The sequence below is a fragment of the Chelonia mydas genome, chromosome 12 (assembly GCF_015237465.2).
Source record: "Chelonia mydas isolate rCheMyd1 chromosome 12, rCheMyd1.pri.v2, whole genome shotgun sequence".
NCBI classification, from domain to species: Eukaryota; Metazoa; Chordata; order Testudines; family Cheloniidae; genus Chelonia; species Chelonia mydas.
The window spans coordinates 2,491,649-2,516,956 of record NC_051252.2 but is presented as its reverse complement, the minus strand read 5'-3'; the positions used below and the strand labels follow the sequence as shown (position 1 = coordinate 2,516,956).

Sequence of the window (25,308 nt, the reverse complement as noted above, 5' to 3'; positions counted from 1 at the left end):
ACTAGCAACCCACGGAGCGGTTCTGTTGCTTCTCTGCATACCCTGTAGGGAAGGATTCCTATGCATCGTGTCCCCACTACTCCCAGCAAGTTGGACTGGGCTTGGCCTGAGGCTTTGCCACACTATGGTCAGTTTATGCCTATGGATCCACCTCCGATATTGCTAAGGCCATGTCTACACCAGAGCGCTTACAGCAGCACAGCGGTACCTATGCCGCTGCGCCACTGAGCTCTCCCGTCAACGTCATTAAACCATGCCCAGTGAGCGGCAGTAGCTGGGTTGGCGGGAGAGCATCTCTCACTGACAGCACTGTCCCATACTGGCGCTTCTGTCAGCGTATCTTATGTTGCTCAGGGGGGTGTTTTCTCACACCCTTGCGTGACATAAGTTATACGAACAAAAGGGCTAGTGTAGACCTAGCTTAAAAAGCTTACTGCTATTGGATCCAAGGTCCACAGCCTACATCACACTGTGTTGTCAATACATCAAAAGTACTTACCCATAATTTTGTAATATTCCATTTTGTAAATAATTTTGGATGGATATTTAAGATCGTGTATTTCTAATATTGTGGGGGAAAAATTAGATACAGTCAGGATTTGTTCCTTATGGCTTAAGAATTTAATTCTGCTTTGAGAGCGAGAATACGCAAGGAGCCAGCTTTCTACTGTTATGCCCAGTTACTGTATATACTTCATATGTAATGTGTAAATCCGACTGTCAGGCACAGGGTAGCTGCAGCTGTATTCCTCCTCCAGGCTCTCTCAAGCACCTGCTTCAACTTTCTAGCTGTCACCTTTCTTGGATTAAAAAGGAGTATTTGTGGCACCGTAGAGACTAACAAATTTATTTAAGCATAAGCTTTCATGAGAAGTGAGCTGTAGCTCACGAAAGCTTATGCTCAAATAAATGTTAGTCTCTACGGTGCCACAAGTACAACTATTAAGCGAGGCATAAGAAACTGGGTTCTAGTCAGGCACCCAACACACAGTTCTGCCCATGTCTGCATCTGAAGGTTACTTGTTTCTTAATGGTGAGCTACAAAGGTAAAATGAAAAGTGAAAGTTAAAGACCAGAAGTGTACTGAATGGCCACCATTAACCAGGATGCTCAGATACCATTGTGATGAACATAGTCCACATGCCTGGAGACAGATGAGATTGGCAGGCTGGGGATAGGGTTGCCCACCCTCCAGGATTGTCCTGGACTCTCCAGGAATTAAAGATTAATCTTTAATTAAAGATTATGTCATGATGAAATCTCCAGGAATTCGTTCAACCAAAGTTGGCAAGCCTAGCTGGGGAAAGGAAAACAAATGACTCAAGTAACTGAAAATAAATAAGCATCAAAACATTTTTATTAAATATTTTTATGACTCCCTAGTCTGCTACTCAGTTGTTTATTTTTTCAGTTTCATATATAGATAGGACTCTAAACAGAGAAATGAATGGTCAGAGAAAAATAAAATTTTATTTCCAAACACAAGTTTCATCCCCCCCCTTTAAAATAATTTAAAAAAACAAAAAACCCACATTTTACATGCATACATTTACAGAGGTCAACAGAGAAATATAGTAGCCAGCTTCAGCCAGCATTCTTTAATCTTTAAATCCATAAATACTCCACCTCCAAACAAAACAAACATCCACTTAGTTATAAAGCAAACCCTTCCAATCTGATGTAGGATTGCAAATCTCAGCAGCATTAACTAACACATGCACAAAATGGTCTCTCAAGGCAGTAAATCCCACCGAGCCTACCTCTCAAGGAATCTTTATCAAGCAAGGTTGGGCAAATCTACTAGACGGTGGCCCAGTGAGCAAGTTTAATCAGCCTGTACAGATGGACAGAAAGACGGCTTAGCTAGACAGTAATTGTAACAGCAAATTATGCTTTGTTACAAGCCAGTTGTCTCTAACCATTCAGAATTTCCACACAAAGTTGATATACTTTTAAAGCTCAGAATAAATTTCAGAATTGCCAACATTTGTGTAACTGGAAGAGAATTACACAGCAATCCAAATTATTGTATAATAAACCGTTACTGATAAGCAATCATGGGCTGAATTCACTTCTGACATAAATAGATGCAACTCCGTTTGGGCCTATATGTTTATTTCATCCTGTCCAGTTAATACTTTTTGCCAGCTGAGCTGAAGTTTAAAAGGAAGAAAGCAAACCAAGTTTTCAGCAAGAAAACCATGAAAATGGCTTCCCTTATATCTCAGTCTTGTAATATCATCATGACACTTTAGCAATCCAGGCACAAAAAAAAAAAATCTTTTCACCCAACCTTTACACCAGTGATTGAAGCTATTAGGAGAAAAACAAAAACTAATGATATTTCATATGCCCATTGTAAAAGAACAAAACACATTACTTTCCATGCACAAGCATAAAATTTGGGAAGCTGTCGTGTCCAGAAAACAAGTGCCCCCCACAATTTGTCAGCCTACACGAATAGCCACGCTGACATATTTTAGTGGCACCCAGATACAAACAGCAAGAGAAAAACATTATGCTAAGTTTATTTTTCCAAAATAATGTACTGAAAATTATTCCCAAGTTCAAGGACTAAAATCTCAAAAGAAATGTTACAGAATAAGATAAAGAAAGACTTTCTGCCCCATAGGCTAGAGTGTTATGGTCACACTGTGCATCCCAATGAATCAATATTTAAGAATATTCCACACCCTAGCTCAAGATCTCATCTTAACAACCAGAACATAAGACTTTTCTGTTCCTACTGCATAAGCTATTCAGATAGCTTATACCAAAGTCCCAAATTGCTTTTCTAATATCCAGTAATTCTACCACAGTCTACTTATTCTACTAGTAATTTGACTGATCTAACTTAATTTAAGTTGAATAGACAGCAATTAGTATAATTTTAGCAAAGGACAAGATTTCATACAGTAAATCTCATTATGCCTTATAGAAATCAAATTAGAAAACCAGCAGGCTTTTTATATACCTCATTTGAATATGCATGCGTGTGTGTACACACACACACACACACACACACACACATATACCATAATTTACAATACAAATAAAAAATGGCAAGTCTCCAAACCTTAATGCACTCAACTAAAGAATCCTTTCATTGGGTAGATATTTGATTCAAATTTCACTTATTCTAAATCAGTGTAACTTTTTGAAATCAATAGTCAAATGGCTCTTAGGCAGGAGCCAAATCAAGTACAAAATCTTTACAAATTAAACCAGAGACAGTCCTTTCATCTAACAATCACTAGGGCCTAGCTATGAACTCATAATTGAAAATCTGAAACAGTAAGGCTGCCAAATAAACCAAATCCATCTCACATTCTCATAACTCATCTGTATTTATCATCTCTGTACATTATATAGCTTGATCAATGACTTGCTCCCTCCCCTCCCTTTCATTGCGTGTAACTTGTAGCTTCTAAAACACTAAGACCAACATCCAGTTCCTTTTCAAATGGTAGGAGGCAGAAAAAATAAACTTGCCAGTTGTTTAAAAAAAAAAAAAAGAAAGCTAAGACAGATATTTAATCAGGCCTCATTCTATGTCAAACATAAGACTTGGCAAATGAATTTAACTGCATCAGAGACTCTTCAATTCATCTCTCTCCAAAAAGGTTAATACATTCTTCCCTCTCTTTCTTATGACTCCCACAAAAGGCACAATGGAAACACGTAAACGTTACTGGTTTTTTGAGGAGTCTTTGGTCTTTAAGACACAATCAACCCACAACATTCACAATAAAAGGACAAAGCAACAGTCCTAACTAACTTTGATTAGACTTCAGTGATTTTATTTTAAAAACAAAACGCAGAGTGGGACTCTCACAGAGACCCCCTCCACCATGAAGAATCCCCCATTAAGGAAGGATCCAAGGGGGCACCTGTGACCACAGGATTTCTGTGCCAGGGAGAGGGTGGAGAACACACAGGCTCCATGAGTAGGGAGGAGTCACAAAGCCCTTGTGCCAACATCCTTGGAATCCTCCATATTTGAAAGCGAGCCTTATGGATCACTCTGCCAGGAGAATGTGGAACAAAACCCAGCACCCTGAGACTCCAGGGGTGAAATCCTGGCCCCACTGAAGTCAATGAAAAATTCCCACTGACTTCAATGGGGCCAGGATTTCACCCCATAAAACGATCTCTAAGACATCCTCCCCCTATGTCTCTCCTCTGGGAGGTGGCAATCAGATTTTCATGAGAAGCACTTTGGAAGTACATTGGCTGCTAAACTCTCCTGAAAATCAGGCCCAAGTCAAGTTACGCCTCCTGTTTTTAATTTCTGGATACTGGAAAGATGGCTTTCAGAAAGTATGGAAGAAGTGAGGCACCTCAAGGGACCTTGTCAATGTGAAGTCTAGTCAATTCCAGAGAGTTAAAGGTGCTTTCATGAAGTACATCTGCCTCAGAGTCTTCCTGTCAATTTTTGTGGCTTTACAACCACATTTCATTAAAGAAAAAAAAAGCCCATCTTCCACCATTGCTATGTGAAAGGCCCATACAAATGGGGAATACTGACCGATGGCAGAGGGAAAACAGTGAAACTGACAGAGTGCTGGCAAAGATACACAGCAGACAATTGGAAAAAAAATAGAGAAAAAGTTTTTGTATTTGTCCTACAGGTATTGTCATCTCTGGGATTTGTAGCAACAGTAGGTTTAAAAAAAAAAATCAGACAGAAGTCATCTAAAGTTACAGATGTCCCGTTAAGCTCAGAAAGAACTGATGTCTAGATTTCAGTTGACCAACTATATGGGGGACCTTTTGACTTTTTAGTACTCCAAAATATAGATTGTGACAATGTAAACATACATTTACAATACTTCCAGATACATAGGTATGTGCTCCTGCTTCAAAAGAGGTGATTTCCCATATGGGTTGGCTAGAGCAGGATACAAACAGGTTAAGGTAACCTTCTGTAATCCCACAATTACAAAGGGGAGAGGGAGAGGGAACACTGCTTTTTGATGGATGGCGATACTTCTAATTTTGCTCATTCTCCCAAATACAGGGAAACAGAAGGATCATTTGTGAATACTGAATTTATGGTACTGTACCTGAGGTTTTTAATCACGCTGTCCTCTCAGATCCATTATCCCCCTCATATATCCTCCCCCCCCCCCTTTTCTTTCTCACATTATAGGTCTTCTGTTCCTTCCATTCCCCTTCATTTTCCTTTGTTCCTCAATGTTGCCTCCTTTTTGGCCCCTCGGGTCCTCTTAAAAAGTTTCTTAAGCTTTCAGAATCACTTACTGGAGAAGCTTTTGCTGCCTTAGTCTCTTGATCCCCCCAGCATCTGCTGAACTGTTTTGCTTGCCTGTGATTGACAGGAGGCAAGGCTCTCTTCATCTCCACAGAGCAACTACAGGAAGTTAATTTAAAGTAAGTTAAAATGAACAGTGACCAATTTGAGAAGTTTGGGGGAAGCAGGAGCCAAACAGATCCACTTCTGCGCAGTTTCAGAAAGCAAAGTCTGTATAGAATGTTATAAAAGTAGTTAGACTTAAGCTACCAACTCAAACCCAGTAAACAAAAAGCAAAACAAAATGTTGGATTACACTCCACCCCTACCAAAGTGACAAGAAAGGCTACTAAGTGTGCAGCACCACCAGACAAGAGAGTTTTTCAACAGTGCTTTTAATCCCCACTGATAATCAAATATCCTTCAAGCTCCTTCCTCATGTAATTAAAAGTATTTCCACAGGTGACTGGTAATTAATCAGGAGGCTGTCTTTTCTTTTACTAACCCCTTTCTCTCACATGCACTCATTTACGTAATTTTTATACCAACATTAAATCCATAAGTTTCCCCTTCAAATACCATTTCTCTCTCTGAGTAGGTCTTCTATGTAAATTAGAATCTTGGAAACGAAGTTTTAAAGAAAATGAATTAGATATCAAAATGAGATCTTAAAGGAGCAATATGAAAAAGTAAAATCTGATTTTTCTTAAGGGACAGTAGTGTCAATTACTCATTTTCTCTTTCATTTTACTCCTAAAAGGATCAAATCAAGTAACATACTTTTTTTCCCCCTCCAACGAGTTTCATTCACTTTTCTCAGTTCCATGCTTCCAACTGTCACACAGTGAGATATACTATTTGCTGCTTCTAAACTGCACTTGATAACATTTCTAATTAAAATCAGTAGTTGTGGGTCACCTGCTGACAGCTACCATAGTAGACAACAATAGGCAGTTCTCTCTTTCACCCAACGTTCTCAAAATCTTTATGAATGAATCCTCAGCACTTTGGAGACTCAAACAGTATTATGCTGATGGGAAAATGGAGGCATAGGGAGGTGACGTGACTTGTTGAAGGCCACACAGCAAGTCTATTTCATAGATGGGAATAGATCCCAGAAGTCTTGATTCCCTCCTATACACTGCTGAAAAAGCAAGGATTTGTAACTTGGGATTCTGCAATCACAAAATTCCTGCTAAGAAAACCAGTCTCCCTTGTGCTTTACATCTGACCTTGGCTCTACATGGTGGTATGTTATAAATGGCATCACTTAGCATTCTAGCGGCTGCCAGCATGTGCCCAACTTGAAATACCTTTTTAAGGGGGGCTAAATTTTCAGAGAATGGTGAAGACCTGAACTCTGAAAAGTCAACCTTCTTTAATGCCTAAAGTTGGGCAACAAAAATTGAGACATCCAAATCACAAGTCAGTAACTTGAAAAACTGAGGCCTTTGCCAGCATGGCTTCAGATCTGCTAAGGCAACAGCTTATAAAATTAAATTTGAGATAAATATAATATTTGCTTCAGAAAACCGTGGTGTATTCAGCAACTCTAGAGATATTTTTAAAGGATTTCAATTCTTTCTGCAGGCAACAGCATAGCCAGCCTCTCTTTAATCAAAAGGGAAGATTAGCTAGCATGGAAATGCTATCAGCTACCAAGTTTGAATACCACATTTGGGTCCCCAGAGCTCTCAAATTCACAGTGTGAGACAGTATGAAAGGGATACAACTAGCAGCCTCTACTGGCTGATCAGCAGTGGCATCAATTAAGCTCCAGTCAGATCTCATCACAGAAATATAGTCATTGTGAGGTTATGCCTACGTGGAGGGAAGACAAGATTGCACTAAGGCATTACCTAGAACAACTCCCCTTTCTCCAGAATTTCAGTCCTTCATTTTGCCTTAATTTCCCCACCATGTAGAATAAACCCCATGCTTACAGGATTGTATGGCAACACCTAATGCCATAAGGCAGCACTGTAGAACTGGCGATCCAAAATTGGATACCAACATTAAAATAATCCCCACTGTTTTAAAATGAAGTGATATTCACACTAGCAAAAGAAAAATAAAAAAACTTTAAGAACTTTAAACAGCCAGTGAATTGAATCTTTTGAAACATCTACCAATTCGATTCTAGAATCACTAAAATTAAAGATTACATGACATTTGCTGCTGCTCAACTTGTACAATCAAATGGAGCTGCCTCTTTGCAATGGCAGTATTCAAATCCCATAAGAACTCAAGCAGCACGCCTTTCAAAAGCATCTCCATAGGGACAAACTGCAAAACCTGCTGGGGAGAGTCTGAGTTGAGCAAAGAGCTCATTAGTTTATTCAGATCCTGCAAGTACTCAACAACTGGATTTGGAAGACCCTGATAGCCAATACACAACAGAACAGCAGTGGTCCCTAAAGGTTCAGAGGCTATGGGGCAAGCAAATGTGATGCAGCTGAAACAGCCATGCAGTACAAAAATCAGGCCAGCTGTGAAGCGTGTAAAACAAGAAAGAACAGGCAGAATCAAAGCATCTCCCAGTTGAAGTTGACTAACCGCACGCAGAATGCAGTCCAAAAGATGCTGCTGATATTTTGGCTCTCCATCATGAAGCAAAGAACAGCTGAAAGTCAAGAGTGCGGCTGACTCCAGGAGCCTAACTTCCACGTTGGACTGAGTTTTGATGTCACAAAGAGACGGAAAGCCCACAACGAGACACTTGATTTGGTCACTGTGTCCTTCATTTGGTACTTTCTGATGGTACTTGGTAAGGCTAGACAACTCAGATAGTATCAGTGCCTCAGTAAGAACACTGCAAGAATGACATGGGTGCTGTGTTTGTCTGGAAAAGGAAATAGTTTTTAGTCTGCCTACTAATGATTCTTTGATGGCTTCATTGAGATTCTTCAAGACATCATCATCACAGAATGGAGAGCATTTTACTCTTGGCAGCCTCCTTCCCTCCAGGATGTACCATAAATTACATTCAAGGTTACGGGATGACCCTTCCAAAATGCAGCTTTTCCCAGCATTACTTAAAGTGTGCTCTTCAGCCCAATGATTAAGATAGCCTTTGGCCACCTTATCTTCCCATGTCAGGGATTCCAGCATCTTTCTTTCATTGTATGTACTAAAATATCTGTTCCTCTGTCCAAACCATTTTGCGTTCATGCTGCAGCCTACATGAGATTTCTTCACTAGCCAGTTATTTCTTGTAATGTGTTTCAGGTGGAATCTTTGCATGAAAAATTCCACTGCACAGTCCCTTAAGTTGTTCAGCTTTTCTTGTTCTGTTTCCCCAATGCACTCAAAGAGTCGGATGTTCTCAGATATAGTCTCTATTTGGTACTTGTGAAAGAATGCACAGCACTCTTCATGTATTTTAAGAAAAGATTCTGGAATCACATGTTGTGGAAAGAGTGCCTTGTTAACAATTTCTGTTCCAAAGTTCTGCATCATCTTGGACAGCACAGGATGGATGGCCTCTCTGCCCATGTAATGAAGACAAACTACATAGACTTCAGAGTTCCCAGCTTTGCTAGTGGCAGGTTTAAAGACATGGACCTCCTCGAAAGAACAATTTAGCAGAAAAAGCAGATTGGCCGAACAATGTTCAAACAAAGTGAACATCTTCAAAACAAAGGAGCCACCATTGCCAAGGGTCATTAAAGCAGTAACTGCTTCACAGTAATGTAGCGGTGAGACAAGCGCTTCTTGTTCACCTGGGTTTCCTTGGCAATCAAAACTCCCATCAGCAGTTACCAAGTGAACAGTGGTCATATTACTAATGAAGTGCTGAAGTCCAGTCAGATGCTTCAAGGTCATCACATCCCCAGTATTATCTGGGCCAAAATACCACCATGGCAAGGTATTTGCAATAAGTCGGTCATCCATAATCATCACAAGGGTGTCATTTGCTTCATGATATGGGTTTAGGGTATTGGCTACCCAGTTCCAATCGCAGGGAATGTGATGGGATTTTAAGTAATGATTGAGACTGGCTATAAAAGCACCAGGTGCTTCACAGAGATGGACAGAACAGAGTTCTCCATTCTGAACAGCTTCTTTCGGGAGAAGGGGAAAACTGCACAAAATCTCATGGAATTTGCACCAAGCCTGGGTACACAGCTCAGCATTCACAGATTTCTTCACATGAGGAATGATTATCCCTGCTTTGTTGGTGAAGGAAGTGTGCTGATGCCATGCATCCAATTTCTTATCACTTAGTTGGTTTTTTACTTCATTCATGGAGTCCTTCAGAGCAAGGAGTGTATTGAATTCTTTGTGATTGCAGGTAAACACATCACTGGAATCTGGCAGCTGCCATTCACTATTCGATGGTTTTGTATATGAGAACTTCTTCTCAAAGAGCTCCTCAATTTCAGCAAGAATCACGGGGCTGAATTTTTCAAGATTTGTGGTCTGCTCACCATAAGGCTTCGTATATTTGTTCATTCTTGGACTAACCCACAATCTGGAGAGGGGAAACAAAGAAAAGATAAGGGGGTTACATGAACCGAACCAATGACACCTTCCCAACCATAAGAAAACACTGAATAAGTTAAAAAAAAACTAAACAGATAATACATTTGTAAAGTTTAAGAAAAAGTTAGCTATTTCAACTTGTTTGGTTTTAGAGTGTGTGTTCCAGAATGAGAAGGTAAAAATACTTTACTGAGATATTTTAAGAGTGAAATAAAGAGTTACTCAAGTAGTAATGGGATGATTTAGTTGGGGATTGGTCCTGCTTTGAGCAGGGGGTTGGACTAGATGACCTCCTGAGGTCCCTTCCAACCCTGATATTCTATGATTCTAGTGCTGCTTTGGAGTGAGACCTCCATTTTGACCCAATACATTTAGACGGAAAATAGATATGCCTTAAATTCCCCAAGTGCTAATTAACTAGTAAAAGTTATCCAACTAATAGAGAAAGGTAACATTTTGGAGAGATATGGGAGAATTGGTGTGGGGAATGGGGGGGAAAAGAGCAAAAGAAAGGCTGGAACAATAGCGGGAAGGAACCAAGCTGCTACTGCACGCACCACAGAACTTTAAGAGACAGTTCTGACTCTGCAGGGCAACAGTTGGGTTCTCAGTTCAGAGCCAACATTTTAACTCAAGAAGCATTATTTAAGCAAAATGACCAGCAGTTTGGGAGCCAAGAGATCCGCTCTAGTTCTGCATATCATTTCACCCACCACAAAAAAATGCAGCAGTTTAACTCCACAGAACAGGTTTAGGAAAAGCAGTGAAAAATGCTATATTGCAATTGAAAGGAATACAGAGAGGCAAATTGTAACTATCCAAAACAAGAATTTTGGCCAACACATCTGGCTAACACAAAAGATGGAAGCTAGAGACTTCACCCTCATGACATAAAAGCAAGCTTGTTGTTTAATTTCTTAACAAACTCACTTGTTATCCAGACTTCAGACTTTGATTTCACAAATTGAGAGAGAGTGTCCTCTTTTACGACCACCCACACTCATACCAATCCCACACTTTAAAAGTGGTAGTCAGTTCTGGTGGCCCCCATCCCAAAAAAGATGTATTTCGAATTGGAAGTAGTACAGAGAAGAGCAACAAAAATTATAAAGGGGTACGGAACAGCTTCCATATGAGAAGAGATTAAAAAGACAGGTACTGTTCATCTTATAAAAGAGACAACTAAGAGGGGATAAGATAGAGGTCTACAAAATCAAGAACGGTGTGGAGAAAGTGAATAGGGAAGTGTTATTTACCCCTTCACACAACACAAGAATTAGGGGTCACCCAATGAAATTAATAGGGAGCTGCTTTAAAACAAAAACAGAAATACTTCTTCCTGGGAAAGACGTAGCATGATTTTGCAGTTAAGGCACTGGGTTTACTGGAAATCAAGCAAAAAAGGTTCAGTGTGGACTTGTTTTACAGCCCACCACAGACCTCCTGTGATGGTAGCAGGAGGAGTAATTTCCAGCTCAGGAAGACATACTGGCATTAGCTTTGATCAAGTTAGCACACTAAAAGTCACAGCAGAGCCGCAGCTGCACAGGCACCAGGACAGGCTAGTCACTCCCGTACAATCCTGTCTGAAACCCTAGGGACGTACTCCAGCTCCAGTGCAGACACAGCCAAAGAGGGGATGTCTACACTACAGCTGAGAGAGAGCCTCACAGTCCAGGTAGAAAGACTGGGGCTAGCAAGTATGCTAAAAATAGCAATGTGGACATGGATAGGCTTGAAAGCCGCTGACTCCCTGGGTCCACCCTTGGGTTGCTCCTGAAGCCACAACATCCACACTGCCATTTTTCCTGCGCTAGCTCAAGCCCCACTAGCACAAGTGTGTCTAACCAGGCTGGGAGCTTTGCTCCCAGGTGCAACGTAGACACATCCTCTGTGCCTTGGTTTCACCGTCTGTAAAATGGGGATAACACCTGCCTACCTCATGGGAGCGCTCAGAGACTTGGCTGCCCCAGCGACAGGGGCAGCATGAAAGACAACAGGGCTAGCCTCTCCCCGTGACCCCACGACCAAACAAACCGCTCCTGGCGGGGCAGCGACGGGTCAGGCCGGCAGGGACAAGATCTCAGCACATGAATCACCCGCACAGTAGTTTTAAAACCCAGAACAAACAGGGTGGCTGCAGAGGCGGAATCAGCCAGCCGGGAAGGCAGGCCCGGGGCAGGACGGAAGGCGGGAGGGGCGGACCCGGCTCCTCAGCACCCGCGTCCGTCGCTGCGGTGAGCGGCTGGGGGGGGCCGGGGGGGGCGCAGACGGTTTCCGGAAACGACCCGTAAGAGTCTCAAATCTCTGAGCGGCGGCAGCTAGCGGGGCCCCGGCACGTGTCGGCAGAGCCGGGCTCAGGGCTGCCCACGGGCGCTACTTCGCGGCCCGCGCCGAGGCGCCCGCGCCCCGCCCGGGGGCAGCCCAAAGGCGCGACCGCGGCCCGCGCCGCCGGGGGCTCCGCTCGCTCGGCTCGGCTCGGCGCGGCGCGGGGCGGGGGCCCGAGGAGCCGCGCTGCGCCCGGTGGGGCCCGCCCGAGCCCGGCGCGGCCCCGCTCCGCCCGCCCGCCCTCCTTACCCGGGCCGGCGGCCGCGGCCTTCGGAGAGACGCGAGCCCGCGCCAGGCCGCGGGGCGGGGCCGCCGGGAAGGGGCGGCGGGGGGGGGGGGTTTGTCCCGCAGGGGCGGGGCCTGGAGACTCCGGGGACGTTCGCCTCGGCCGCAGCGTGACTCGGCCCCGCCCCCGCCGCCCCGCCCCGAGGCGCGGCCCCGCAGCCCAGGGCCACTCCCGGCTTCCCGCCCCGGCCCCACAGCCCGGGGCTCCCCTCCGCCGCCCGCTCCCCTCCAGGCCGCAGACCCCGGCCCCACAGCCCAGGGCTCCCCTCCGCCGCCCGCTCCCCTCCAGGCCGCAGACCCCGGCCCCACAGCCCGGGGCTCCCCTCCGCCGCCCGCTCCCCTCCCAGGCTACGGACCCCGGCCCTGTCCAAGGGCACCCCTCCCCCTCACCGCAGCCCGCGGCCCTCCCGCCTCAGCCCCGCGCTCCAGAGCCCCCTGCCTCGGACCCACGCGCCTGAGCCCCCTGCCTGGCCCGCGGCTCGGCGGCGTGCCGTCCCACAGCCCCTCTCCTCCAGCCAGGGCTGTCTGCCCGCCCAGCCAGGCCTTGGAGCCTCTCCCCCCACACGCCCCAGGCCTCTGAGCAGCCCACCAAGGCGGCACCCCTCTACCAGTCACCCCCCGTGCCTCGCAGCCTGCTCTTCCCGGCGTGTCGCATCCCCTCGCTACCCCCGCTCCAGTGTGGTGCCAGGCCGCACCGGCTGTGTGCTCTGCCTGCCCCGGCAAAAAGACCCCTGCTAGGCCGCCCACGCACCCCCACCAGCGTACATCTGTGGGGCCGACTGCGTTGGAGGCCAGAGCCCCCCGCTGCTCCATCTCTCCCCATGTAGGGGAACTCTCCCTGGTCTTTCAGCAGAACTTTCATTATTTGTCTGCTCAGAAAGCTCTCCTAGCCCAGTGCATTTCCTTGGCGTTACATAGCATGGTCCTAGTTCCTCCCCAAATGCCCCACTGGAAGTTAGGTGTCAGCAGGTCTGTCACACGCGTGTGGTGAACACATACTTGCTGTTTATGCAATTAGCTTTGGTGCCAATAGCACCTCTCACCTTTACACTAATTATTCAGATCAAGTCCGAAGTGGTAAAAACAGGCAAATTTTTCATTAATTGCTCAGTGGGAGATGAATTTGGTCGACTCAATCCAGTTCCCACTGGAAAGGAAAGCATATCAGAAAATCCCCCACAACAGTTGGCACCATTAAAGTAACGGGGGCCATAGAATGAGCAGGCCACAAAGCAGAAGCGATTCCTCCAGATGGGGGCCTAGGCACATTGGTGGAGTGCTAAAGGGAAAGTTTGCACTGATTGCTCAGAGTTTGGCACCTAATTCTAGGCTGCAAGGAAGTGGCTATCTCTGCTAGCAGTTCATGAACTGGGGGAAGATAGAAGAGGAGTACTTGTGGCACCTTAGAGACTAACAAATTTATTTGAGCATAAGCTTTCATGGGCTAAAGCCCACTTCATCAGATAGGCACTCCTCTGCCTAAATCACAGACAGAATCATAGAAGATTAGGGTTGTAAGAGATCTCAGGAGGCCATCTAATCCAACCCCCTGCTGAGAGCAGGAGCAACCCCAACTGAATCATCCCAGGCAGGGCCTGATCCAATAGGTGAGCTTAGAGGATGCCTAACTCCATACAAAAGAACTGGGGGGAGATGGGGGAGAAGAAAGCAGAACAGGAGGAGGTGGTGACTTAGGGCTTGTCTTCACTGCCAAGTTGTCGACAAAACTTTTGTCTTTCACAGGTCCTTAAAAAAGCCTCCCCGCGAAAGACAAAAGTTTTGCCGCAGCAAGTGGCAGTGCGAATGTGGCTTTGTTGGTAGGAGCGCTCTCTTGCCGACAAAGCAAACGCTGCTCACGGGGCTGGAAGTATTTTGTCGGCAAAAGTGTCGACAAAAGTACCAACAAAAGGGGTTTTGGGGGTGGAGGCTGATAGTTCACAACCCCCCATGAAAAAAACCTTGTGACTCCCTGAGGGGTCACAACCCCTGTTATAAAGGGAGTCTTCTTCTCCTCTGCACTCTGGCTATTTTGTATGGAGCTAGGCAGCTTCTGAGCATGTCTACTGGAATGGGTCCCTTACATGATTTAGGCCAAGGAGTGCTTATCTTTCCTTTGGTCCATTGCTCGCTCTGGAGCTTAGGTGGGAACATAGGTGCCTAAGCACCCAGAGTGAGGTTGCAGCTCAGATCCGCAGAGGGAGGAACACAGATACCTAGGGAATTTTTACTGCAAAAAAGCTTGGGTGCTGAGGGTGTTTAGGTGCCTATGGGGTCGCCAGCAACCGAATGGGAGTTGTGGGGGTTGCAGTGGCACCTAAAGACGGGACGTAGGCACTTCAGTGCTTGTGGATCCCATCCATAATATTTAAGGCCCAGAGTCTCAGAGGGGTTTAGGCTTCTAACTTCCATTGATTTCAACAGAAATTAGGAGCCTAAGTACCTCTGAGAATCTGGGCCTGTGTGTTTTGGAGAGCAAAGAGCAGAGCTGTGGAACAGACAGTCTGTGGCATCGTATTCCTGGAAACCTGCAGGGACTTCCCAGCTAAACAACCACTTGCTTTGCCTTATCAAATCCACAAGTGGGGATGGTTGGAGTAGATCGCTAGACAGCAGAACAACTGCCATGGTGGGCAGAGAGAGAACTAGAGGGTCTGAGCTTCTGCCAAGCCGCCTAGAGCCACAGGGATTTCTCTGGAGAGCTCAGCATTAAACTATGTTAGGCAAACAAGGTCTTTGCCAGCTCCATGAGGACCCAACAGCCACCTGCCTTGTATAATTTGGCAGAAACGCCTTGGTTTTAAAGTAATGGATTTTTCTACCTGGCTTTAGCCCTCCCCTGGGTTTCACTATGGGAGGGCATTATCGGTGCCTAAGACAGAATCAATGTGAACCAAATGCTGTAGCAGAGCACCAAAAACCCCAGATCAGATGCAGCTAGGGAAGAGTTTTGCTAGGAGCGAAACAGTGAGCAAGCCTGACATTTCCATATTGATTAAGGATAGCTGATTTAATCATTTAAAAACAAATCTTCCCTCATGTTCCAAAAATAAAGGTCAGCAGGGTGGGTTCTGGGAGCTTGAATTCTTACTGTAATCGTTTGCCTTGCACATTATAACCGTGAACAAAAAGGACCTCTTTTGGAGCCATTCACCGACAGCCAAATGGAACGGCTTCATTTTACATGGAATTTGATAAAATATGGGACAAGAAACTCTGCTGTCTGGAAAGAACATCAACATGCTCTTACTCCCTAAATCCCTGGACAGAAGAAGGTAGAAACAGTTCATTTCCAAGCCACAATAGACACATTTTTCCCAGACAAGCAGATTTATCCCTGTGATAGAGTTAGTAACGAAAAGATACTCACAAGCTATCCTTCTAGAAAGGATCATTATCCAATAAAAGTGAGCTAGATAGATATAGATATTAAAGCATGTTCTCCTTTGATTGGTTTGTTTCAAAATCATCACCCAATCAAGCAATTACATATACAATTAAGGTAAATGGAAGAAGCCTGAGCAAATTAAAATAATACCAGGCAGGTAGCTGAGGGTATAATTGGCTCTTTGGTTGCTTTAGCATTTTCTCCTAGAATAGTATGAATTAGATTGTACTTGTTCTGTACAATAATATCAGTGTCAAAATAAAACCTTATCTCATTCTTAACACATGAGGTTTACTGTAAATCAGAATATAATGAACATATTTCTATCTGAAGGAAGAGTTTCTCTCTTTTCTTGTATTAGATTTGCCATAGAGACCTGGGGGAAAGGTTTCCCTTAGTTTTGGCTTGCAGATTGGCATTAGCGGCAGTAAAGATGGGTTTTTAATTATTCCTCTTTTTTTTGTTTTTTTTTTTTTGTTGAGGTGAGCCAAGATTCCTAGTGGTCAGATCCTTTGGCCAAGGGATGGACTGCTTAGTACAAATCAATATGCAATATTTTCTGAAGCTTGGAGTGGTTTGTTACAAGCCACTTGGATCATCAGTGTTTGGATAGCATCTAGAAATTGATTGTTATCTAGTGGTTAAAGCAGGGGAATGATAATTAAGACTCCTGGATTCTACACTTCACTCTGCCACTCATTTGCTGTCATATAGCTTCTCTGTGCCTCAGGGCTTGGCTACACTTGCGAGTTACAGAGCAATAAAGGAGCCCCGGGCGCCCTAGCTCACTATCCGTCCACACTGGCAAGGCAGTTAAAGCGCTCTGTGTCCACGGCTACAGCGCTGCTGGTCTCCACCTCGGCGAGTGGAATAATGTTTGCTGCACCCTCGCTGGAGCACCACGGTGCCAGCGTGGACACCCTGGTCTGTTATTGTGCTGTGATTGGCCTCCAGAAGTGTCCCACAATACCTGTGCTAGCCACTCTGGTCATCACTTTGAACTCTAGTGCCCTGCCCTCAGGTGACCAACCGTCAGACCCGCCCTTTAAATTCTCTGGGAATTTTTAAAAATCCCTTCCTGTTTGCTCAGCCAGGCGTGGAGTGCTCTCAGCAAATCTTTCCAGGTGACCATGCCTCCACGCGCCAGGCGATCCCCAGTATGGAGCAATGGCGAGGTGCTGGACCTCATCAGTGTTTGGGGGGAGGAAGCTGTCCAGTCCCATCTGCGCTCCAGCTGTAGGAATTACGATCTTCAGGCAGATATCAAGGGACATGATGGAAAGGGGCCATGACCAGGACGCAATGCAGTTTAGGGTTAAAGTGAAGGAGCTGCGGAATGCCTACCGCAATGCCCGCGAGGCAAACCGCTGCTCCGGTGCTGCCCCCGCGATGCGCCATTTTTACAGAGAGCTGGACGTGATACTTTGGGGCCACCCCACCTCCATGCCGAGTATTACCATGGACACCTCAGAGGCCAGTGCAACAAGGCAGGAGGAGGAGGAGGAGGAGCAGCAGCAAAGCGGGAGTGAGGGTGCTCCGGCAGAAGAAGACACCCTGGAATCCCTAGATGCATGCACCCAGGAGCTGTTCTCAATCCAGGAGGAAGGTAGCCAGTCATGGTGGCGAGTGCTTAGGGAAGGACAAACACCAGAGGAGGTTCCCAGTAAGCGGCTTTTATTTTGGGAAGGAAGTTATTTGGTGCGGGCTCTTGGGGAGAGGAGGGTTAGGGCATGCATACCTAGATGCGGAATAGGGTGTTGATGTGCTCTCTCGCATCGCGGTAATCGGCCTCAGTGATCTCTTCAAGGTCTCAGCCAGCACTTGGGCAATGCGCTTGTGCAGGTTTCTCGGGAGAGCCACTGTGGTCCTGACCCAGTCAGGCTAACTTGTCCGCGCCACTGTGCTATGAGGGGCTGGGGGACCATTGCTGCACACAGGCAAGTTGCATATGGGCTAGGGCAGAAGCCGCACTGCAGTAGAAGACCCTCCCTTGCTTCCCTGGTCACCCTCAGCAGCAAAATATCTTCCAGGAGGAATGCCTGTGGAAAATGTGGGGAACAGGTTCAGTATAGGGGCCCCTTGCTGCTGTTGGCTCTCCCCAAGGCACAGAATCCCAGAGGACAGTACAGCCGTGAAACAATCAGTCACGCTTGACCCTGTGCTTACTCACCACTTTGGGACTCCGGTGGGTTGTGTGTGCTCACTTTGAGACAGGCAAATTATGCTATTGTGTAGACTGTGCTTGCCCTTAAGTATGGGGGAATCATTGCTCTGTCTAGTGTGAACAATGCTGCCTGTGTTAAGTGTTGCATTTTGCCTTTACAGCTGCAACCTTGAGATCTCAGCCGTAAAATGTAAATGATTTGGTTTACATGGTAAAATGATTGGTTAAGGTATAGCTAAGCAGAATTCAAGTTTTACTATACAGTCTGCAGTCAATCAGGAAGTGGGGGGGGAATGGGAACAGGGAATGGGGGTGTTATCAACGGCCGAGAGGCTGCAAAGAATCAGGAAGAGGCCACATAGAAGCAAAGAGGACATGCTGCATGAAGTCATGCAGCATTCAAGTAATGAAATTCAAAAAGTGCAGGAGTGGTGGGAGAGTGAAAGGAGGGTCCGCCAGCAGAATGCGGATCGCTGGCACCAGAGCACAGAGCAGCTGATAAGCATCATGGAGTGCCAAGTGGACTCGATCCAGGCGCTCATAGCCATGCAGGCGGAGCACTACCCCTGTAGCCCCTGTCCCCCTGCAGCCCTTGTCCCAAAACTCTTTCCCTTGTGCCACCATGTCACCTCCAAACCACTTTCCCCAACATCCGGGTTCTTACTGCCACCCACTGCCTCCAACACCTGTAGCTTCACCACCCAGCTCTGAAAACTACAACCTTTACCCACTTCACTCAGCCCCCATCACCATGCGGTATATCTATCCTGAAGTGCAGCACTCATTGCACAGCACTCCAGACAGGACATACGCAAACCTGTGATTGTACTGTTCCCCACCCCACCCCCTTGCCCTTTGTGTTTCCCAAGCAGTGGTGTTGTGTTTCTTTTCCATAAATTGATTTTTTGGCTTTGAAAACATTCTTTATTTTTGCATAACGTAAAAGAAAGAAACCTTAGCCCAGGAAAGCAACAGGCACTGCAAGTCAGCGTATCATACATAGCAAACACAGATTCCTACCGCACTTCACTCCCGTGCAGGGCACCACACCAGACATTACTGCTGGCTTTCAGCTACAAATTGCTCCCTCAAGGCATCCCTAATCCTTGCAGTCCCACGCTGGGCCCCTCTAATAGCCCTGCTCTCTGGCTGTTCGAATTTAACCTCCAGGCCTTGAACCTCCAAGTTCCATGCCTGAGTGAATCTTTCACAAATGTTATGGAGGGTACAGCACACGGATATAACCACCGGGATGCTGTTATCGGCCAGGTCCAGCTTCCTATACAGAGAGCACCAGTGTCCCTTTAAACGGCCAAAAGCACACTCCACAGTCATTCTGCACCAGCTCAGCCTGTTGTTGAACCGCTCCTTGCTGCTGTCAAGGCTCCCTGTGTAGGGTTTCATGAGCCACGGCATCAAAGGGTAAGCGGGGTCTCCAAGGATCACAATGGGCATTTCGACTTCCCCTACGGTGATCTTCTGGTCTGGGAAAAAGTCTCAGCTTGCAGCTTTCTGAACAGGGCAGTGTTCCGAAAGATGCGTGCGTCATGCACCTTTCCGGGCCAGCCTGCGTTAATGTCAATGAAACGCCCATGGTGATCCACAAGCGCCTGGAGAACCATCGAGAAATAGCCCTTCCGATTAACGTACTCGGAGGCTAGGTGGGCTGGTGCCAGAGTTGGAATATGCGTCCCATCCATCGCCCCTCCGCAGTTAGGGAAACCCATTTGTGCAGAGCCATCCACAATGTCATGCACGTTACCCAGAGTCACGGTTCTTCTGAGCAGGATGCGATTAATGGCCCTGCAAACTTGCATCAACACGATTCCAGCGGTCGACTTCCCCACTCCAAACTGGTTAGCGACCGATCGGTAGCTGTCTGGAGTTGCCGGCTTCCAGATTGCAATAGCCACCCGCTTCTCTCCCGTCAGGGCAGCTCTCAATCTTGTGTCCTTGCACCGCAGGGTGGGGGCGAGCTCCTCACACAGTCCCATGAAAGTGACTTTTCTCATCTGAAAGTTCTGCAGCCACTGCTCGTCATCCCAGACTTGCCTGACGATGTGATCCCACCACTCAGGGCTTGTTTCCCAAGCCCAAAAGTGGCATTCCTCTGTGGTGAGCATGTCCGTGAATGCCCCAAGCAATCTCGTGCCATATGCTTTATGTGAGTCAACATCATCTGTTAGGATATAGATATTCAGGCCTGTCTGTAAAGGCCTATACTCTAAGAATTTAGGTGTATTCTTATCACTTAGCTAGTTATAGAGATATAAAAGAAAGAATCAAAATCACTGTCTGCCAGTGTAAGGGCCTTCTCTTACTGTGACAGTCTGAGGCCCTGTTCTCAGGCTAAGGCCTTTGGCTAAGCAGCAGAGGCAGCCATAAGCTGGGACGTGAACGGTCACATCCTCACATTCCAACCTACTCACATTGAAATAAGGTGCTATTGGGCTGTTAGGATACAATCCTGTCCTGATAATGCCTATCGCCTCCAGAGAAAGGGAAGTGCCTAGAAAATGTAAAAGGAAACTTAGTTTGATAGCATCCTGTCTGGCAACAACTCACTTATCAATAGCTGGGATGTGAAATCCTCATTTCTTTGTTGTTCTGTCACTGTAGTCCCCATCTCCGTATTGTTTGTCTGTATAATCTCTGTCTGGTTCTGTGATTGTTTCTGTCTGCTGTATAAATAATTTTGTTCAGTGTAAACCAATTGAGGTGGTGGGATATAATTGGTAAGATAATCATGTTACAATATGTTAGCATTGGTTAATTAAATTTCAGTAAAATGATTGGTTAAGGTATAGCTAAGCAGAACTCAAGTTTTACTTTACTGTCTGCAGTCAATCAGGAAGTGGGGGGGGGAATGGGAACAGTGAATGGGGGTGGGGAAATTGGAATCATGTTTTGCTAAGGGGGGGCAATGGGAAGAGGGACACAGGTAAGGCTCTGTGGTGTCAGAGCTGGGAAGGGGGACACTAAGGAAGGAAACTGGAATCATGCTTGCTGGAAGTTCACCCCAATAAACATCAAATTGTTTGCACCTTTGGACTTCGGGTATTGTTGCTCTCTGTTCATGCGAGAAGGACTAGGGAAGTAAGTGGGTGAAGGAATAAGCCCCCTAACATCATCGTCGGAGTCCGCACTGTCACTTTGGATCTTAAGGAATAAATCGACTGCCAAACGTGACACGTTGACGAGACTCGTCAGCATACTCCTCAGCAGTTCGGGCTCCATTCCCGCAGGCCGAAAGGGAAGACAGAGCGCTCAGTACAAAAAACGTTGAAAGATGGTGCCAAATGTGGACAGAAGCAAAGGGAGTGCTGGGATGCAAACCCATGCATCACGGGGCCTTGGGACAGGACCCAGAATGCCCCACACTCCCCACCCCCTTCCCACAAGCCACAGCACCAGAATGGGAAGAGGTGCTCTGTGGGATAGCTGCCCACAATACACCCCTCCCAATGCCGCTGGAAGTGCAGCAAATGTGGCCATGCCAGTGCGCTTGCAGCTGTCAGTGTGGACAGACTGCAGCTCTTTCCCAACTGTGTGTGTTAGAGGAGATTTTAAGAGCCTGGCTCAGCAAGACAGGTGAAAGGGGGCCCATGCTGGCAGAACAGATAGACCCAGTGGTATCTTCCCAAGGGGTCCAACCCATCACACGTAACTCCCACTGAAATCTCCTCTAACACACACACAGGCAGGGCCACACCCAGCTGCAGATCAGCTCTGGGAAGACTCAGTTTAAGGGACTTGCTCCTGCACTCAGATGTCCACCACCCTTGAGGGTGCAGACCCAAAGATATATTATGACATTCGCCTCCTCCCCCAAGTTAGAAATTACAGAAACTGGATTTAATAATAAACAAAACAAATTGTATTAACTATAAAAGGCAGATTTTAAGTGGAAAAAGGGGTAATGAACAGAACAAAGCAGATTACGAAGCAAATGAAATCAAACATGCAAGCTAAGCTAGTTTCACTAAAAAAGTTCGCAAAAAGAAAAGGAGTACTTGTGGCACCTTAGAGACTAACCAATTTATTTGAGCATGAGCTTTCGTGAGCTACAGCTCACTTCATCGGATGCAAGTGAGCTGTAGCTCACGAAAGCTCATGCTCAAATAAATTGGTTAGTCTCTAATGTGCCACAAGTACTCCTTTTCTTTTTGCGAATACAGACTAACACGGCTGTTACTCTGAAACTAAAAAAGTTGGTTACAAATAGTTCCAGTTATGTTCATTTTCAGCCTGTGCCCCTGTCCTCAGTCTGGATTCCCCCCTTGCCTTCCCTTTTGCAATCTTTCTTCTTGGACAGAGAGGCCATGAAGAGGAGGAGTCCTGTTTGCCTTCCTCCCCACCCTTAAATAGGATTTACATAAGGCAGCATAAGGGGACTCGTCTGGGGCTTGTCCCTCTGCGGGATGTTGGGGCACCCACCGCCTTGCTACACCCTCTCTGCTGGGTTGGGGAATACCCAGGCTATTGCTCAGACCTTCAGGCAGGGCCCCGCAAGCAGTTCAATATAAGCCCCAGCCCTGGGTCAGGGCGGGCAGCAAACAAACAGTCAGAGGCTCAGGCCCTTAGGCGGGGACTGAGCAAATAGTTCAACAGCAAACCCCAGGCTCCTGGCTTTGAGTGACCAGGGACGGGAGAGACGGCCACCCGCGGGGTGGGTGGCAGGGGGGACACAGGCCCACCCACTCCACTGCGTCCCAGCCTGGGGCCCTAGCAGCGGCAGAAGACCCGCTGCTGGGTCACTGGGGATCCTGACCCCAACACGCTGACATTGGCTCTGGCGGTGCTGCAGCCAGACGAGGGTCGGCTGCCCCCGGTCTACTCCCAGACTCCCCCATGTAGGGTACCTGGGTCAGGGTGGTGTCCTCGGAGGGTTCCAGCACCATGGGTTTCTCCGGGTAGCTGGCGATGGGTAGGCTTGGCAGCTTCTCTGGGTAGCCAGCGACGGGTAGGCTTGGCAGCTCCTCCATGCACCAGTCGGCATTAGGCATTGGCGGTTCCAGCCAGTCCTCAAGTCGGCCACGGATTGCCGGGGTCTCCCAAGTCAGAGCCAGGCCACAGGCATCTGGCCTCTCTGGCGGCTGCCACCCAACTGAGCTCTGGGGTTGGGCTTTTATACTTCCTGTCCTGCGCCTTGACCTGTGTGGGACAGACACAGGATCCACTGGCTCTGCCAAGTTTGGTGTCTGGGGAAGTTCTTCCCTCTGCGGGGTGGTGGGGCACTACACCGCCTCGCTGCACACCCCATCCCTGAAGTCGGGCTCCTGCTCATCGGGGCCAGACCCTTCCAAATCTCCCAGGTGGGACAAGAAGTCTGCATTTGCATGGTCCTTACCTGCCCTATGGCGGACAGTAAAAGCATAGGGCTGTAGTTCCAGGTACCAGCGCGTTAGTCTCATATTATTATTTTTCATTTTGGCCAACCACTGAAGTGCGGCATGGTCGGTGACCAGCATGAATGGGGCCCCAAGGAGGCAGTAACGCAATGCGTCACAGGCCCATTTCACTGCCAGGGCCTCCTTCTCTATGACCGTGTAGTTCCTCTCTCATGGAAACAACTTTCGACTGAGGTATAAGACCAGGTGTTCTTCTCCATCCACCTCCTGGGACAGGACAGCCCCAAGTCCTACCGCTGGCACGTCTGTCTGGAGCATGAACTCCCGGTTAAAGTTGGGCTGTATAGGACAGGCTCGTGGCAGAGACTGTCTTTGAGTGCCTGGAAGGCATCCTCGCACTCCGGGGTCCACACTATACGTCGGGGGCTGTCTTTGATCAGAAGTCCGGTTAAAGGGGCTGCGATAGATGGAACCCAGGAATGAACTGCCTGTAGCAGCCCGCCAGTCCCAGGAGCCGGCACACTTGGTGCTTCATGGTGGGCGATGGGCAGGCCGCCAGGGCCTGCACCTTTCTCTCGAGGGGTCTCACCTGTCCCCTCCCAATAGTGTACCACAGGTAGGTGGTCTCGTGCCACCCAATGCGGCATATTTTGGGATTGGCGGTTAATCCTGCTGCCTGCAGGGACCTCAGGACCGCAGGAACCCATTCTAGGTGGTTCTCCCAATGGCAGCTGTAAATAATGACATTGTCCACGTACGCGGCAGCGTACTCTTGGTGGGGTTGAAGGAGGCAGTCCATCAGCCGTTGAAACATTGCTGGGGCCCCATGGAAACCGAAGGGCATTCGAGTGAACTGGTACAGGCCCGTGGAGGTGGCAAATGCGGTCCTTTCCCAGGAGGCAGAGTCGAGTGGGATCTGCCAGTATCCTTTGCTCAGATCAAGGGTGGTGAGAAAGCGAGCCTCTCCTAAGCGGCCCAGCAGTTCGTTGACCCGAGGCATCGGGTACGCGTCGAATTTTGAAATGGCATTGACGCATCGGAAGTTGATACAGAATCACTGCGTGCCATGGGGTTTGGGTACCAGCACTACCGGGCTGCGCCACTCGCTTTGCAATGGTTCAATGACCCCCCAGTCTAGCATAGCTTGGACGTCCTCCTCGACAACTTGCCGCATGCAGTGTGGCAAGGGCCTATTCGACTCCCGGATCACCACTCCAGGCTCTGTCTGAATTGTATGGTGAACGAGGGTCGTGTGGCTCGGCTGGGCGGTGAAAGTTCTGGGGAATGCTTGCAGGAGGCACTGGGTCTGCTTATGTTGCTCCTCGGTCAGGGTTTCTCCAAGCTGGGGCACTGCAGAGTCCTCAGTCAGGGGTACTTGGGGGCCCAACTTGGGCTCCGGGGGACAGGGGTTAATTAAAAGGCCCTCTCGCTCTCGCCAGGGCTTCAGGAGGTTAACGTGGTACTGCTGAGTTTTCTTACGCTGGTCAGGCTGGTTAATCTCATAGGTGACCGGTCCAACCTTTTGGACCACCTCATATGGCCCCTGCCAATGGGAGGAGCAGAACCCGATCGCCGGATTTGAAATCGCAGACCCGGGTCTCCCGGTTGTATGTTTGGGCCTGAGCTTCCTGAGCCACCTTCAAGTTCTCCCGAGCTAGAGCTCCTGCCTCAGCAAGGCATTCCTGAAGCTGGAGGACATACTTCAGAAGGCCCTGGGTTGGTGAAGGGGCTTGTTCCTGTGTCTCCCTCATGAGGTCCAGTAGCCCCCCTGGGCGATGTCCATACAATAGCTCAAAAGGGGAAAATTTCGTGGAGGATTGGGGTACCTCATGGATGGCCAGAAGCAAAGGCGGGAACAGCTGATCCCATCGGCATAGGTCCTCGGGGGGAAATTTGCGCAGCATGTCTTTTAGGCTACGGTTGAACCATTCCACCAAGCTGTCGGTTTGTGGGTGGTAGGTGGAGATGCATAGCTGCTTAATCCCCAGGAGGTTGCACACCTGCCGCAGCAGCCTGGAGGTGAAGTTGGTGCTCTGGTCAGTAAAGAGTTCCCGGGGTA

General features: G+C 47.6%; 1 protein-coding gene and 1 long non-coding RNA gene across 4 annotated transcripts; both read right to left on the bottom strand.

The window, feature by feature from the left end:
- Positions 1–936: 936 nt before the first annotated feature.
- On the bottom strand, positions 937–22,526 carry LOC122462548. Its single transcript, XR_006285174.1, has 3 exons — positions 22,515–22,526; positions 16,730–16,735; positions 937–1,297 (listed from the first exon to the last, which is right to left on the bottom strand). It is a non-coding gene; the product is annotated as an uncharacterized LOC122462548 (long non-coding RNA).
- Positions 1,340–12,455, bottom strand: CMTR2 (cap methyltransferase 2). Of its 3 annotated transcripts, none has more exons than XM_037877717.2 (2): positions 12,314–12,455; positions 1,340–9,725 (listed from the first exon to the last, which is right to left on the bottom strand). In XM_037877717.2, exon 2 carries the CDS (start codon positions 9,704–9,706, stop codon positions 7,406–7,408), a length of 2,301 nt encoding a protein of 766 aa, XP_037733645.1. In that variant the 5' UTR covers positions 9,707–9,725; positions 12,314–12,455; the 3' UTR covers positions 1,340–7,405. The 3 variants fall into 3 exon arrangements, with proteins under 3 accessions (XP_037733645.1, XP_043382150.1, XP_037733646.1); XM_043526215.1 differs by lacking the exon at positions 12,314–12,455 and adding an exon at positions 11,676–11,990; XM_037877718.2 differs by lacking the exon at positions 12,314–12,455 and adding an exon at positions 10,667–10,867.
- Positions 22,527–25,308: the final 2,782 nt, after the last annotated feature.